The 15,528-nt window shown below is 35.7% G+C and overlaps 1 protein-coding gene across 1 annotated transcript in view; it reads right to left on the bottom strand.

Moving 5' to 3' along the window:
- Positions 1-15,528, bottom strand: part of LOC147828149 (uncharacterized) — a 33,734-nt gene that overhangs the window by 15,016 nt on the left and 3,190 nt on the right. Inside the window, 3 exon segments of the mRNA XM_087211016.1 lie at positions 2,051-2,149; positions 2,838-2,964; positions 4,634-4,715. Coding sequence (XP_087067142.1) covers positions 2,051-2,149; positions 2,838-2,964; positions 4,634-4,651 — 244 coding nt within the window. The 5' untranslated portion in view covers positions 4,652-4,715.

The raw sequence follows: 15,528 nt of genomic DNA, 5'->3' as shown, positions 1-15,528 counted from the left end.
GAAATAATCAACAAATGGGATAATATCAAACAGAAAGCTATTGCACTGCAATAAAAAGAATGCCAAATGAAGACACGAACTATACAACAGAAGAAACTCTTTGAGATCAATCCTTAGTACAGAACAGTATGATCATATATCTATATACATATGAATACATAAGCAAAATTAAAATAAAATACATATGCATCAATAGAAAAGAAAACGAGGTACATAGTTACTTCTCCAAAGAAGAAATGAAAAGAGAAGAAATTAAATGAAAATAATTTCCACATCATTACTATTCTGGGAATTACAAATCTAAACTACCTTGAGATTTCATCTCACCAATGAGAATGAGGATCACATACAAGTACTAATAAATTCCCTTGAGGATTTGAGGTAAAACTAGATATAATTTCTCTTTCAAATGATTAAATTCATTATTAAAATCACTGTGAAGTTTCCTCAAAGAGTAAATCTTTTGAGTAAATTTTGACCTATCATTTTTCCCTACTTCTTAAAAAGTTGATACATTTCCTAAAAAATTCCTAAAGTATTTTTACTCTTTAACTATCTTTATTCTAGCAAAACACATGTCTTCCTAGCTATGAAAACTTCTTAGGTGCACATAAGAAAACGGATGAAGGCAGAGAATGTGTATTTATGTGCAAAGACACACAAACTAAACAAAACAAAATATGATATGATTAAACTTGAGGTCATGTTGCATAAAATGAGTCAGATTAGTAAGGTAAAATATCATGTTTTGTCTCATAAGCAGAAAGTGGAAGAAAATCTGTGATTGGATTGGCATGTTAGTAAAGGGAAAAACATTAGAGAAGTAGAGGATGAGAGGAAGGAGAGAGGAAAATGCAAAAATCTAAGGGGAAAGAGAAAAGAATCAAAGTATGTTGTGTGCATGTGCAGGTTTTATAAAATGAAATGTATTAGTCCCTCAAATTACCATACAACTAACAGAAAACACAAAAATTGTCACTCAAATTGAGTAAAATTGGCAAGTGTCAAATTATATGTTCTAGGCATTTGTTCAATTATAGGTTGTAGGCATTTGATATTGTAGAATTTGGTAAAAATTAATCACACAAATTAAAATGAAAACAAAAGTCTGTGCTGATACTCAGGGAAAACATTTAGTACTCCTATGAAGAAAACAGATATAGACAAAATTAATTTCAATACGTACATATTGTTCTCTCCCAAATCTGACACAATGATAAGAAAACACATGACTTGTGATGTTCCACTAAATTAAATGATAACACTTGTGACATTTTTCACAGGGTCCTCAGCTACATTTTAGGAAACATCATTCCCTTCTCTGAAGCCACATCTCACATATGCCATAGCCAGGCTCCCATCTGCATTGAAGCATCAGTCTGTGGTTCTCATCTGGACTGCAAATTTGGGCAAACCTTTCTCATCCCATCACCCACAGCAAGAGAGATTCTATGAAAGGGATTTGGGAGAATATTGGAGAAGAGGAGGTTGAGGGGAAGGAGAGAGGAAATGTTAAGGAGGAAATGAGGGGCATGAGAAGGACCAATGCGTGATATATGCATTTACAAATTGGGTTAAATGAAACATTACTTTCTGTATGAGTAATACAAGTCAAGTACAAAGAAACAAGTGATAACAAATACTGTCACTTAAACCACATACATATGTTAAGAGAGGTTCAATGAGAAGTTGTACAAATATAGAGCACTGGATATTATAGAAGTTTGTAAAGATTAAATTATGGAAAATTAAAATGGTGACAGCCTGTTCAGGTATAGAGAGAAAGATCCTTAATGGAATCTCTGAGGACAATAGCCCCTATATGAAATGGTAACTCCAGTGTATACATAAATCTTCTATCCAACCCCAGCAAAAGCAAAGATAAATACACATGCTGAAGATGGTCATGTAAAAGAAATCCTGAGAAATCTTGAAAAATTCACCCATGTCCTCTCCCACATTGTACACAGCATCACTCACTTTAAAAGCCTTCACTTTACATACTGACCACACTCTGATCTGTACTGAAGCACCACTCAGGGGTCCCTACCTGGACTCTGAAGTTGAGGAATAACTCTTCCTTCCACCCTCCACAGCATTTCTTTGTCCACTGAAAGAAAATTTAGATCTGATTCGCAGAGCTGGTATCCTGTTCAGGGAAAAGGAAGCAAGCACGTTTTTATTTTTGTGGCAACAAAAATATTTTGATCAAGTACATGGGATGCAATTGAGAAGAAATAAGGAGGTAGAAGTTAGACCTAGGAAATATATTCAGAAAACATCACTGAGTGAATTTGTGAATATTAAATGGAAATCTAGAATGTGTACCAAAAAAGGATTCTCTGTCAGGATTCTTATATTCATTCCCGTTTTTAAATAAAATGCAGAATTATCAATATTTCAAAAATAATAAAATACATATGTCCATGGTTAAAATGAATACTATTTAAATAGAATCTGACACAAACATTTCAAGAATACTCACATTACATTTATTTTCATGTCCGGCTCAAAACTTAACATGCTGAGTTTAAAATAATACTTTTCCAATAATTTAGTGAATTTCTAATTTTGAAAACATTCATTTAATACACAGTTTTACTCTGGGTTTTGCAGATTTGCTTGCAATAAAGGCATGAAATATTGATCAAATCAACATTCAAGGTTGTTAAAAACATCTTGTAAATGAATGTGATTGAAAACTTTCTTTCATGAAGGTGTATGGTTTATAAACAAATTCAGACAGAGAGTTATTTGGGTATGCATCACACATTCTAGAAAACTAATGCTAGAAAACTTGCATGACTGAATATAGATAGAGACAATGGTGGACTCACCAAGGGATAGGAGATGATTAATGTTTTCCACCATCACAGTTCTGTACAGCTCTCTCTGAGGTGTATCCAGTAGGGCCCATTCCTCTGGGGTGAATTTTATGCTCACATCTTCAATGGTCAGTAACTTCTAGAAGATCATAGACACTACACTTTAGATAGAGGAATAGTGACAAAGTTCTTTCCATGAAAACTCAGATTATAGCCCAGAGGCAGAGGAAAGCCTGGATACAGAGAAATTGAATTGTTTAGGGCAACAGTATTGTTTCTCTTTACAAACCCACTCTGAACTCATAAATTCATTATTATGAAGGATAATAATTACATTATGAGAAATTTTACATATGTGGTATTGAAAACCTTTGAAATTAGTCAATAGAATGGTAGTTATAACTTTTATGAAGGTTGCTATGAAATATTCAATTTCACAATTTCACGGAAAAATATCTGCCCTGATCATTTTGATTAACATTCTTACATAAAGAATTGAATTATTGTTATCACTGTTTTGGTTTCCATTAGTGAGAGTGACTATGGTTGTTTCATTTTCATTCATATACCTCACATCCCTCATCTATTTAACCAATTTTATACTGATGTGAATGTGGAACAATCCAAAGGATGATTTTCCTATCTCAAAGACATTTATTATAATTGTTGTTTGTATTATTCATAAGGAGGCCAAAGACAGTGAAAGGATTAACCACCATCCCTGATCACTGGCTGAATTGCATGACTGTTACCATCTGTGGCTGTGTTCTGTCTGTACTGGAATGGAATCAAATTTGCAGAGTGAGGCTCAGAACAAATGCCAAGCAGGACTCATCACAAATCTTTCTAATTGGGGTATTGGGCTTTGTTCTAGATGAACTTTCCTGAGCTCTGAGGATTCTCAATCTTCTCAGAAAACTCCCAATATTATTCTTGAAGGTCTCCTTTATGAATGTTGTCACTATATTCACATGTTCAAGAAGCTTTAGATGAGGTACCATATGTTCAGTTCTTCAAAAAATTTCCAGAGCCTTCTAGTTTTGTTATATGAATTCCCTTACTACACTCTTGAGTTAAGATTACAACCAATTAATTAATAATAATATACAATAGTAACATGCGTCCATCAAATATAAAAATATCTGAATTATTGACATGAAAGTACTATGACTTTGGTCCAGAACAATAAAGTATTTTCGGTTATACTTTGAAGCCTTTTCCACATTGAAGGAGGTACTATTCAATTTATTAAGTGTAAAATTAATTAAATGATTGGCAATTGCAAATCTTCCTAAATATCTTTCATTATTCTTCCAGAGCTTACAGACTTGATACGAAAATGTTTGCCTCCCTTTTGATTGAATTCACCTGGTGAAATATTTAACTCCCTCACTGCCATGGGCTGCAGTGCTCTACATCTCACAGACAGCTATGCCCTGCATCCAGCACAATTCTAACAGCACTAGAGTTAGCAGCACAGGCAAGGAGGTCAGTGTTTCTATAAAAAGAACAAGGAACTCAATGAGGGAGAAAATATCTTACATTTCTTCTATAAGTACAAAGCCATAGTGTAGATTCACATACGCAAAGATACTGAAACTCATAGGCAAATATTTTTATATTAAAGCATTGTATACATATTATATAGTAAATAAGACATTATACATTTACAACCATTAAAATTACCTTAGTGTGAATAAAATCCTCCCTGAAATATAGATTCCTTAATCCCTCCTACTTGGATTTAAGACTTACTATCTGCTCTCAATGAGCTTGTAATACCAGTAGAAAAACCCATTCTTACTCACCTGCTCATTCAATGCCATTCACAGAGTTGTCAGTTGCTTTCCAGTACAGATTCTGTCACAGGATAACAACTAAGCAATGAATCTGTGGATAGAGAAAAATGTTATTAAGATGGCAGTCTGTGCTGAGGATTTAAACTCATCTGTTAGGAAGTCACAGATCTTCAAGGAAATATGAGCCTACTGCCAAGCAGCAGAAAATGCAGTGAACTTGGACAAAAGCACAAGGGTCTCAACTCTTCCCAAGTAAAATTTGAGTGTGTAGTTCTGGTTAAAAAATAAGGCACAAATGCAGTCATCTCATAGATAGGAACATGAAAAGCATTGCGTCTATTATTCATTAGCCTATTCAGCCTTTTACTTTAAATGTAAGGAATTCCTTCTCTGATTGCAAAAGAGAGATAGCTATGAGCCATCCCCATGTGGAGCTTAGTTTCCATCTTTAGATAAATATGGTAGAATTTTTCAAACTACACTAGATTTGCATCATTTGGTAGAAATGATCCCTCAACCTCCGCCACATTTCCTAGATGCCACCCTGCATTCTCAGCCATGAAGTTGAACCTTGCTCTCCAGGAATGGATGCCAATCTTGGTTAGATGTTGTATAAAGGGAAGAATTGACACAGACACTCATTCATCTGGGGGCTCATTCACCATCACCCACCCTACATAAGTGACCCTTAAAATCTTCTGCTTCAGAAAGTAACAGGATTACACATTTTTCAGTCTGCTGGCATTTACTCCCACCATTACTTAAGCCAGTACTGCCCCGAAGTAGTGCACATATAAATTATGAGGATCATTAACTAAAATTCCTGGCTCAATGGGACATTTCATTAAAGGATTTGCTGTAGCCCATGCAGTTCAGTTTTGTGTTACTCATCACTTCCATAACACACCTACCTTACATTTATATGCAGACCTTTGCTTGCATGTGAGAAAGACTTTAGGAAATGTAATGTGTCTCCAAAACCCTCAATAATAAGTGTACAGGCAACTGTATTTCATTTATAAAGAATATTTGTTGTGAATAAAAGTATAATCAATGGACTTGTTTATATAGGTATTTGAATAAAATAAGACATTATAATATATGAAACTGTGTTGCCAAATATACATACATAGAATTTTATCAGTTTAATCTTAACAAAATCTCTGATCTTTTAGAGCTTTAACCAATTTGTCTCATAACCAATATAAGTAGGCAAAAATTTAATACAACCAAGTACTGCACCTTGATATTAATATTGTTACATGTTCTGGCTGGGTTTTGATTCACATTTTATAAAATGGACATGATTCAAACTCAGAATGACATTTCTAATATTAATAATAGAAAGAAACATTGCAAGTACAATGTCTTCTAGTTTTGGCTTTATCAAGAAGTCTCTAGCCCAGGATCCAAGCACAGAGTGGATGGGTGAGGAGCTGAGCTGTGTGAAGCTGGGCTGCCACCCCACCTCTACATTGGCCTCTGAGTGAGTAGCCTGCACCACCATTCCAAACCTGAACTTGCTGGTCTTTGGCCTTCTGGCTGTCCTACTACCTGGAAAATCACCACAGGGGCCCAGGGAGTCCTAAAGGCCATTGTCCCAAGCTCCAGAAAATAGAGCAGAAGTGAAAAACAGGAAGAGGGCCTCACTCTCAAGCTCCTTGACAAAAATGAAAGTCTGTTAGAAAAGTGAAGGGAATCTCTGCAATGAAGGCACTCCAGAACACTTTAGTTAGTAAGCCAGAGGGATCACCATCTCCCATCAAAACCTGGACTATTTTCAGGGTAAGGGCAGCTGGAACCTGTAGTAGAACCTTGCAGAGTTCAACCCTGAAGGAGGTCAGGGAGCTCAACTTGGGACACACAGCCAAAAATCAGCCTGAATCTAAGGGTTCTGTTGCTGGCTCCCTGAGCCTAATTGACTTAGAACTGCCTACTGCTGCCCATGTTGTCTATTGTGACAGCAGAGACATACCGTGAAGAAAGCCCTTCATTTTTATTTTTTATTTGTTAAATTACTTTTGTCTCATATTCATTTTTTTCTACTATTTCCAAGCTTTTTTTTTGTTTCTCTCTTCTTTTACTCTCTGTCTCGCTCTCTCATTCTCCCATATTGTTCTTCATCTTCCCTTTTTTTTGCCCTAATTCAGATTTATTCTTTCTCTTTTCTTTTTCTTCCTCTCAATTCTCATTAGTTTGAAAGGAATGTAAATACAGTTGCTAGCCTCCCTATTGGTTAAGTTGTCCTGTTCTTGTCTTTGTTCTTTCATTCTGTGTTTTCCTCTTGTCTTCAACATTTTCCTAGAGTTTGCATGATCTTCCTGTGTTCTCTGGCTTCACTGCTAATATTTCCCTATACTTCTACACATTTATCTCTTCCTCCCCAACTCTTTCTAAGGGTACATTTGGAATATTGAAGAGTTTATTCACTATAAATATATTTTGGGCTGGTCCTCAACTTTGATTTCACTCACATGGTTAAAGGTGATAGATTAATATCTTACAAATTGTCATTTTCTAACCTGTGCTTGATGCCATCTCGTTGCTAAGTATATCACTTGGGCTAAGGTGTTGTGATTGATCTAATCATTTTTCCTTCCTAGTATAATGAAAATATAAATGCCTAGGAGTTATTAGAGACTCAAAACATAACAACTGGCTATATCTGGAAGACATCTCTGAGAAGCAATCATTCCATAACAGTTCTAATTACAAGCAAGAAAGGTACTTACAATAAGCAATATTGAAGTATCAACTCAGGAATTAAAACAAGGACAGTACAACAACAAAAGTAAGAATGGCAAGATATTTAAGCAAGGCACAAATCCACACTTCCAGCTCAGAAAAGGCAAATTCTGGAGGGAAACAAGGTGGAAAAGTCTGATAATCAACCACCTATTCACCTTGAACTGATAGCACAGGAAGTAATGAAACAGATGAAGCAGGCTCTAGAAAAATTCAAAACAGAAAAAATATCCTAGATAAATACAGAGATGGTGAGCAGAGTGACAGACATAACCAGAGACTCTAGAAGAGAAACAGATAAAAAAAAAGATGACTTCAGGACCATGACGGAAGCCACGAACACCCAAAATACAAAAGAAATGGAAATCATGAATGCCCAACATAGGATAGAAATGGAATCCATGAAACAGATTCAAACAAATATCCAGGAGATTCAAAACTCTATTGAAAGTATACACAGCAGGCAGAGCCAATCTGAAAACAGAATGTCAGATATAGAAGACAGGATGGGCAGGAGATTTAGCTCAGTGGTTTTGCTGCCTGCTGTGCAAGCTCAGGTAGCTGAGTTTAATCCCCAGTACCAAAAAAAAAAAAAAGAAGAAGAAGACAGGATGGTGGTTATTGACCATGAAAATGGAGATCTCTCAAAAATAGTAAGGGGCCCTGAGAAATCAATCCAACAGCTCCTGGGTGATGGAATGAACAATAATATAAAACTGAAAGAATTCCAGGAAAAAGCAGGAGAAAGTACAAATTACATAAAAAATATTGCTCACAGAATCAATGACAGGAAACTTCCTAAAACAAGCAAAACAATTTGACATACAGATAAGTGCAGCATAGAGGATGCCAATGAGCCATGATAAAAAACCCTACACATAGACACATAATGATCAAGATCCCAGAAACCCAACAGAAGAACAAAATAGTACAAGCAGTTAAGCAAAGAAACAAATCACATGCAAAGGAAAGCCCGGTAGAATCACAACAGACATTTCAAAACCAACCCATAAATCAAAGAGAGCCTAGAGTGAGGTATTTCAAGCCCTAAATGTAAACAACCTCCAACCAAGACTGATGTATCCTGCAAAACTATCTTGCAAAATTGATGGAAGAATAAGATAATTCCATGACAAGGATCCCTGAGAATCTTCATGAATAGCAAACCAGCACTCTAAACAATTCTAAAATGTAAACTAGAAATAGATAATGATGGTCACAACTCCATGAGGCCCAACAGAGCAAATCCATCAGGCAAGGCAGGAAATCAAAGGGTGAGGGGGAAAATAAAAAAGAACCAAAAACAGGAAAATAACATGACAATGAAAAGTCAATACATATCAGTTACAATCATCAATGTTGGTGGCCTTATTTCACCAATCCAAAGAAACAGACTGGTGGAAGGGTTTAAGAAGCAAAATCCAAAAATATGCTGTATACAAGAAACGCACCTAATTCAAGAAGAAACTCATAGACTGAAAGTAAAATGTTGGCAAACAGTTCTCCACATAATAGGAACCTGGAAAAAAGCAGAGGTAGCAATCTTACCACAGACAAAGTAAATTTCAAAACAAAACTAATTAAGAGTGACAAAGTTGGTCACTACATCCTTGTAAAGGGAACAATTCAAGAGGAAGAGACAACAATCATAAATATATATGCCCCAACTACTAATGCCACCAATTATATAAAACAAATATTAAGGGATATGAAAAAAACCAAATAACCCCTAATACAATTGTAGGGGGAACTCAATACACTAGTGTCACAAATAGACAGATCATCTAGACAAAAAATTAACAATGAAATTCTAGAACTGAACCAAGCTTTTGAACAAATAGACTTAATAGACATCTACAGAGTGTTCTGCCCTCAAAATCAAAATATACATTCTTTCCACCAGCACACAGGTCATTCTCCAAAGTAGACCACATACTAGTTCATAGTACATGTTTAAGTAAATGCAAAGGAATTGAAGTTATCCCATGCATATTATCAGACCATTGTGAAATTAAACGGGAGACCAATACCATAAGAATCCACAAGAACTTCACAAACACATGGAAATTGAATAACACTCTCTAGAACAACCAATGGGTCACAGAGGCAATTAAAGAACAAATTATACAGTTTTAACAAAGAAATGACAATCACAATACAATATACAAGAATCTATGGGACAAAATGAAAGGAATTCTGTGCTGAGGATTTAGCTGAATGGCTTCCCCACATGCTGCACAAGCACAAGGACCTGAGTTTGATCCCAGGTACCAAAAAAAAAAAAAATGAAAGCAATTCTATGAGGGGAATTCATAGCAGTGAATGCCCACAGTGGAAAAACAGAGTAAATGCAAATAAACACTTAATACTCAATCTAAAGCTCCTAGAAACAACAGAGGAAGACAAGCCCAAAGCTCGTGCAAGGGAAAAAGTTATAAAGATTAGACCAGAAATCACTGCAATGGAGACAAAGAGAATGATACAAAAAAAATCAATGAAACAAAGAGTTGGTTTTTCAAAAGAAGAAATAAAATTGATAAACCTTTAGACAACCTTATCAAAAAAAGAAAGAAAAGGCTCAATTTAGAAAAAAAAATTAAAAATAAAAAACATGAAGTCACAACAGATCCAGCAATAATCCAGAGGATCATCAATACCTACTTCAAGAACCTGTATTCTAATAAAAAGGAAAACACATGCAAAATGGACAGATTTATATATATACAAATTGTCAAAGTTAAATGAAGAAGATAAAAATTCTAAACACTCCAATTACAATCATTGAAATTGAAAATTTTCTTAAAAATTTACCTACAAAGAAAAGCTCAGGTCTTAATGGCTTCACTGCTGAATTTTACAAGACATTTAGAGAAGAAATATCACCATTACTCTTTAAACTCTTCCATGAAACTGAAAGGAAAGCAATACTTCCATATTCATTCCTGGAAGCAAGTGTTACTTTGATTCCAAAACCAGGGAAAGATCCAATCCAAAAAAGAAAACTACAGGTCAATATCCCTAATGGACATAGATGGAAAAATCCTCAACAAGATACGGGTAAACAGAATACCTGGGGTCATCAAGAAGATCATGAACCCTGATCAAGTAGGATTTTTCCAGGGATGCAAGGATGGTCCAACATACACAAATCAATAAATGTAATACACGATATTAACCGAGTCAAGGACAAAAACCATATGCTCATCACAATGGATGCATAAAAATCATTTGACAAAATTCAACACCAATTCATGATGAAAAAAACCCTACAGAAAATTGGAATAGATGGTCTTTATCTCAATAGTTTCTCTGGTGTGAAAAACTAAAAATGTAAAGAAGAATGAAAATGTGTAATTGATATTGTGAAATAGGAAGAAAAGGTCTAAAGAAGTAGGGGAAGTGAGAGGGTTAGGGTAAAGGAAAGAAGGGAAAAGAAAAAAATATGAGAAAAAGAAAAATATGGAAACAAAGTATTTGTAAATATGGAAGGGTGGAGGGGGTGAAGGGGGGCCTAGGAAATGGGGAAAAATTAAGAACAAAGATACATTATGTAGAGGTACAAGATCCCAATCCTGAATGCAACTGTATTCTGTACCTAAAATTCACCAATATATTTAATGGAAAAAAGATATTATTAAGCACATGAAATTTGTACCCTTTGGCAAATAACTCTGTATTCTCCCCATTTCCTAAGCATGAAACCTTCTCTCCTCATTTTACTGCCCATTTGAATACACAATAACCAATTCAAACACTCATAGAGATTTGCATTTTCTATTTTCTTGGACATTTTTCACATATTTTCCTAAACATCAGCAATGGAGGATCTTCCAAGGAACCCTTTTCTTGATGCCTGCATCTGCCAGCACAGGATCATGATGCTGATCTTTGTCAAACTACATGATCACTAGTGATAGACCCTGTCTATGTGTTGAGTAATTTCTGTCTTTTTCTGTCTCTGTCCTTTTCAATGAGATTTCTTCCTTGTTCCATAAATATTACAAACTTTAAACTTGTCTCTTAATACTCATACATTTTCTTTTGTGCTACCAAAGAGAATTGGATATAGTTTTAACAATCTTGTTCTAACATACAATTATTCAAATGCCAGCAGGGCTGCCATGTCAAAGTGTTTGAGTGAGTGGATAGAAATGAAAACTATTGTTTACAATTCTGAGATAAAAAGTTCTACAGGGCTTGTTTGTCTAGGAACTGGCGGACTGGCTCCTGCATGCTGGTTTCTCCTTTTGTTTCTATGTGGCCTTCCCTGAGCACATGGTAGTGCTCTCCTCTCCTATTCTCAAAAGGACACCAGTCACACTGGACTAGGACCATGTTAATGACTCCATTTCACTTTACCTCTTCAAAGACGGCAACCCAAAGTCAATCCTATGAACACCATTTGGGTAAAGGAGTGGTTATTCATGTATTTCAAATATCAAATATAAGAGCATAGGCATTGTCCCCCAAATGATTAGAAACAAATATTTTAAAGGGATGAAGTTACTCAGTTTAATACAGCATCTAGAAATATCCCTGCATTGATTCCCATGGGTTACTTCTCTGCAATTGATCTACAGTCATTCCACAGTCTCCCTTGTCCACAGACTTAGGAAATATTTATATTTATTAGGAACAACAGATTCTTTACTAGGACTTTCCATCTCTCCAAATTCAATGCTCTAATCATTGAAGCTCATGAATTCTCTTCTGTTTTAAAGGTGAAATTCCTTGGGATTGATACCCCCTACCTTTCCTGATCCTCACTTTACAATTAAAAGTTGACTTATCATGTTTCATTTAGCAAAAATGGGAAGATGAACAGTGATGTGAGAGTCTGCTACTGGAGACATTTATAAGGCTATTTGGAATCTGAGAATCCTTACATATATGTGACACAGAAGATGGTGAGTAGAAAGGAAGATTCTATTCCTGAAAGCTGTAGAAATATCTATATAAAATACTGCCACAACCATGATTGCCAAATTTAAGATTCAAAGTATTTCTCAGAGTGAATGTGAGGCAGCCCGGCAGGATTGCTCCTTCCTAGGTATACCCAAATATGTCTTCCAAAACCTACACCTATTCAACTCTTATAGGTGTTAGTGACCCTGGAAGACTTCTTTTTTCACATGATACATACATGAATTTTTCTTCAAATGATCCATTGGCTCAAGGGAAGTCAACTAAATGAGCATAAAGAAAAACACAGTCATAACTATTGAGAAGCTGAGGCCAAAATATGAAACTTTTAGAAGATTGATCAGAAAGCCATTACTCTAATCAAATTTCTAAAATTCCGTTTCCAAATTTTAACATGAATAGTTATTAAAACTATAAAATAGAATATGAAAATGCTTACAAAATAGACATCAATATTGAAAAAATTAAAAATAATTCAACAGAACAAAATCTATGTCTTTCAATTTTCTGATATCATCTTCAATCTGTTTTTTCAGAGTGCTATATTTTTCAGAGTAGAGGTCTTTGATTTCTTTTCTTAGGTTGATTCCTAGGTATTTCAGTGTTTTGGATGCTATTGTGAAAGCAATTTTTGGCCCCATTTCTCTCTGTGAGTCTGTTGTTCATGTATAGGAAAGCTATTGATTCCTGTGTGTTGACCTTGTATCCAGCTCCTGCACTAAATTTGGTTATTAAGTCTAGAATACTTTTGCTGGAATTCTAGGGGTCTTCTATATAGAGCATCATGTCATCTGCAAATAATGACAATTTAACTCTTTATTCCTTTCATTTCTTTCTCTTTCTCTTGTCTAATTGCTGTAGCTAGGACATACAATCAACAAGTGGGATCTGTTCTTATTAAAAAGCTTCTGAACAACAAAAGAATCCAGTACACTCTCAAGAGTCAATGCACAAGGAGGTAAAATTTTTAGCAGCAGTATTGCAGACAAAGATCTACTATTGAGAGTATATAAAGAACTAAAAATAATCAGACCACCCAAACTTTAAGACCCAATCCAAAAATGAGCATCTGAAATCAACAGACATTTCTCAGACAAAGAAGTAAAAGCAGCAAATAAACATGAAAAAATGTTCAACATCACTTGTCATTTGAGAGATGCAAATCTAAACAACCCTGAGATTCCACCACACCACAGGAAGTATAGCTGCTATCAAGAAATCATCCAATAACAAAGGCTGGTGGGGTTCTGTGGAGAAAGGAACCCTTCTCCATTACTGGGAATGCACACTAGTGCAACCACTGTGGAAGTCTGGATGGAGGTACCTCAGAGAGCTAGGGTTGGAAGCCCCTTTTGAAACAGGTATTCAATTGCTGGGTATCATCCCAAAGAATTAAAAGAATCATATCACAGTGCTATATGTGGACCCATGTAGATTAAAGTCCAATTTGTAATAGCTAAAACTTGGACTAGCCCAAGTGCCCATCAGCTGGAGACTGGAAAATAAATGTGTTTTTTTACAAAAATAAAATGGTGTATTATCCGAGCATGGGGAAGGGGCTTCTGAGCAGCTATCTGTCCCACTGCTCCCAGCCCATAGGAAGGGGCTTCTGGCCTGCCATCTCTCTCGCTCCTCCTGGCCCAGAGGAAAGGGCTTCCAGGCCACCAACTGTCACACCACACCCATCCCATAGGAAGGGATTTCTCGGTTGCCATCCATCTCTTTGCTCCCAGCCCAGAGGAGGTGAACCACACAGGTGCCAACAGCACTCCCTCACCCTCCAGAGTTGAAATGAGAAGACTTGTAAACAGTCTCAAAACCAAACTTCCAGATCACCTTCAGCAACCCCAAAGGGAAAAGAGATGGAACACTCTGATACTCAACTACCTGGCCTCCAAGAACTGGCAAAAAAAGAGGATCTGGAAAAAATGAAATCAGAAATGTGTCAGATAACAGCAGAGATTGTGCTCATAGTGCTAGATATGATTAATAAATGTAGAGAGGAGCTGAGGAACAAGATGGAATCACAACATAGGAAACAAATGGAATCCATACAACAGATACAAACAGATTTCCAGGAGATCAAAAACTCCATTGAAAGTCTACACAGCAGAATGAGCCAATGTGAGGACAGAATTTCAGATATAGAAGATAAGATTGCAATTAGTGATCAGGAAAAGAAAAATTGCTTCATAATTGTAAGGGACCATGAGAAAGCAATCCAGCAGCTGCTAGATGATGCAAAGAAGAATAACAGAAGATTGATTGGAACCAAGGAAGAAACAATAGAGTGTGCAGGTGACTTAAAAAAAAGTTCACAAAAGTATTGTCAGAAAAGTTCCCAAGCAGGGAAAAGAACTTAACATACAGATAAGTGAGGCATATAGGAATCCAACTGGCCTTGATCAAAAACAATCTGCACCTAGGCATATAATAGTTAGGATTCCAGAAACCCAACAGAAGAACAAAATTCTACAAGCAGTGAGAGAAAAGAAACACATCACATACAAAGGAAAGTCCATCAGAATCACAGCAGACTTCTCAATGTAAACCCTCAAGGCAAGAAGAGCTTGGAGTGATGTATTTCAAGCCCTAAAGGAAAACAGTCTCCAACCCAGATTGATGTACCCTGCAAAACTATCTTTCAAAATTGATGGAGAAATAAGATACTTTCATGATAAAGAGCACCTTAGGAACTTCATGAATTCGAAAGTAGTACTTCAAAAAATTTTAGACAACATCCTATTAAAAGACAGTGAGGATACCAATGCCACTAAGCCCAGAAGAATGAATCTGTTGGGTTGGAGAAATTAAATGCAAAACGGGAGAATCCAACAAAAGGAAAAAGTCATGACAAAGCTTTTTAAAGCTTTTAACTTCATCTCCCTAATGAGTGTATAATTCAATCTTGTCATTGTACTGATTAGTATTTTTCTGATTCTAACATTGCACACCTTTTCTTGTGCTGTTCTGGCTATTTAACATCTTCTTGTGTCTACTTTTTAATTGGGTTGTCTATGAATGAGCTGTAAGGGTCCTTTATATATTCGGGTCATAAGTTATATGCATTGTAAAAATGGTCTGTTTAAGGACTACTTTTCATTTTTATGATGTCATTTAAAGTTCCAAATTTGATGGAATCTCATTTATCAATTTCTTCTTTTCTATATCATGTTTTCTGTATCAAAGGAAGTTCTTCCCTACCCTAAATTCATAAACACTATCCTTTATAATTT

This window comes from Heterocephalus glaber, unplaced genomic scaffold, assembly GCF_053883595.1.
Source record: "Heterocephalus glaber isolate CG9 unplaced genomic scaffold, H.glaber_assembly_v1.0 deba00001264, whole genome shotgun sequence".
Taxonomy (NCBI): Eukaryota; Metazoa; Chordata; class Mammalia; order Rodentia; family Bathyergidae; genus Heterocephalus; species Heterocephalus glaber.
This window is presented reverse-complemented; position numbering and strand designations above follow the sequence as displayed.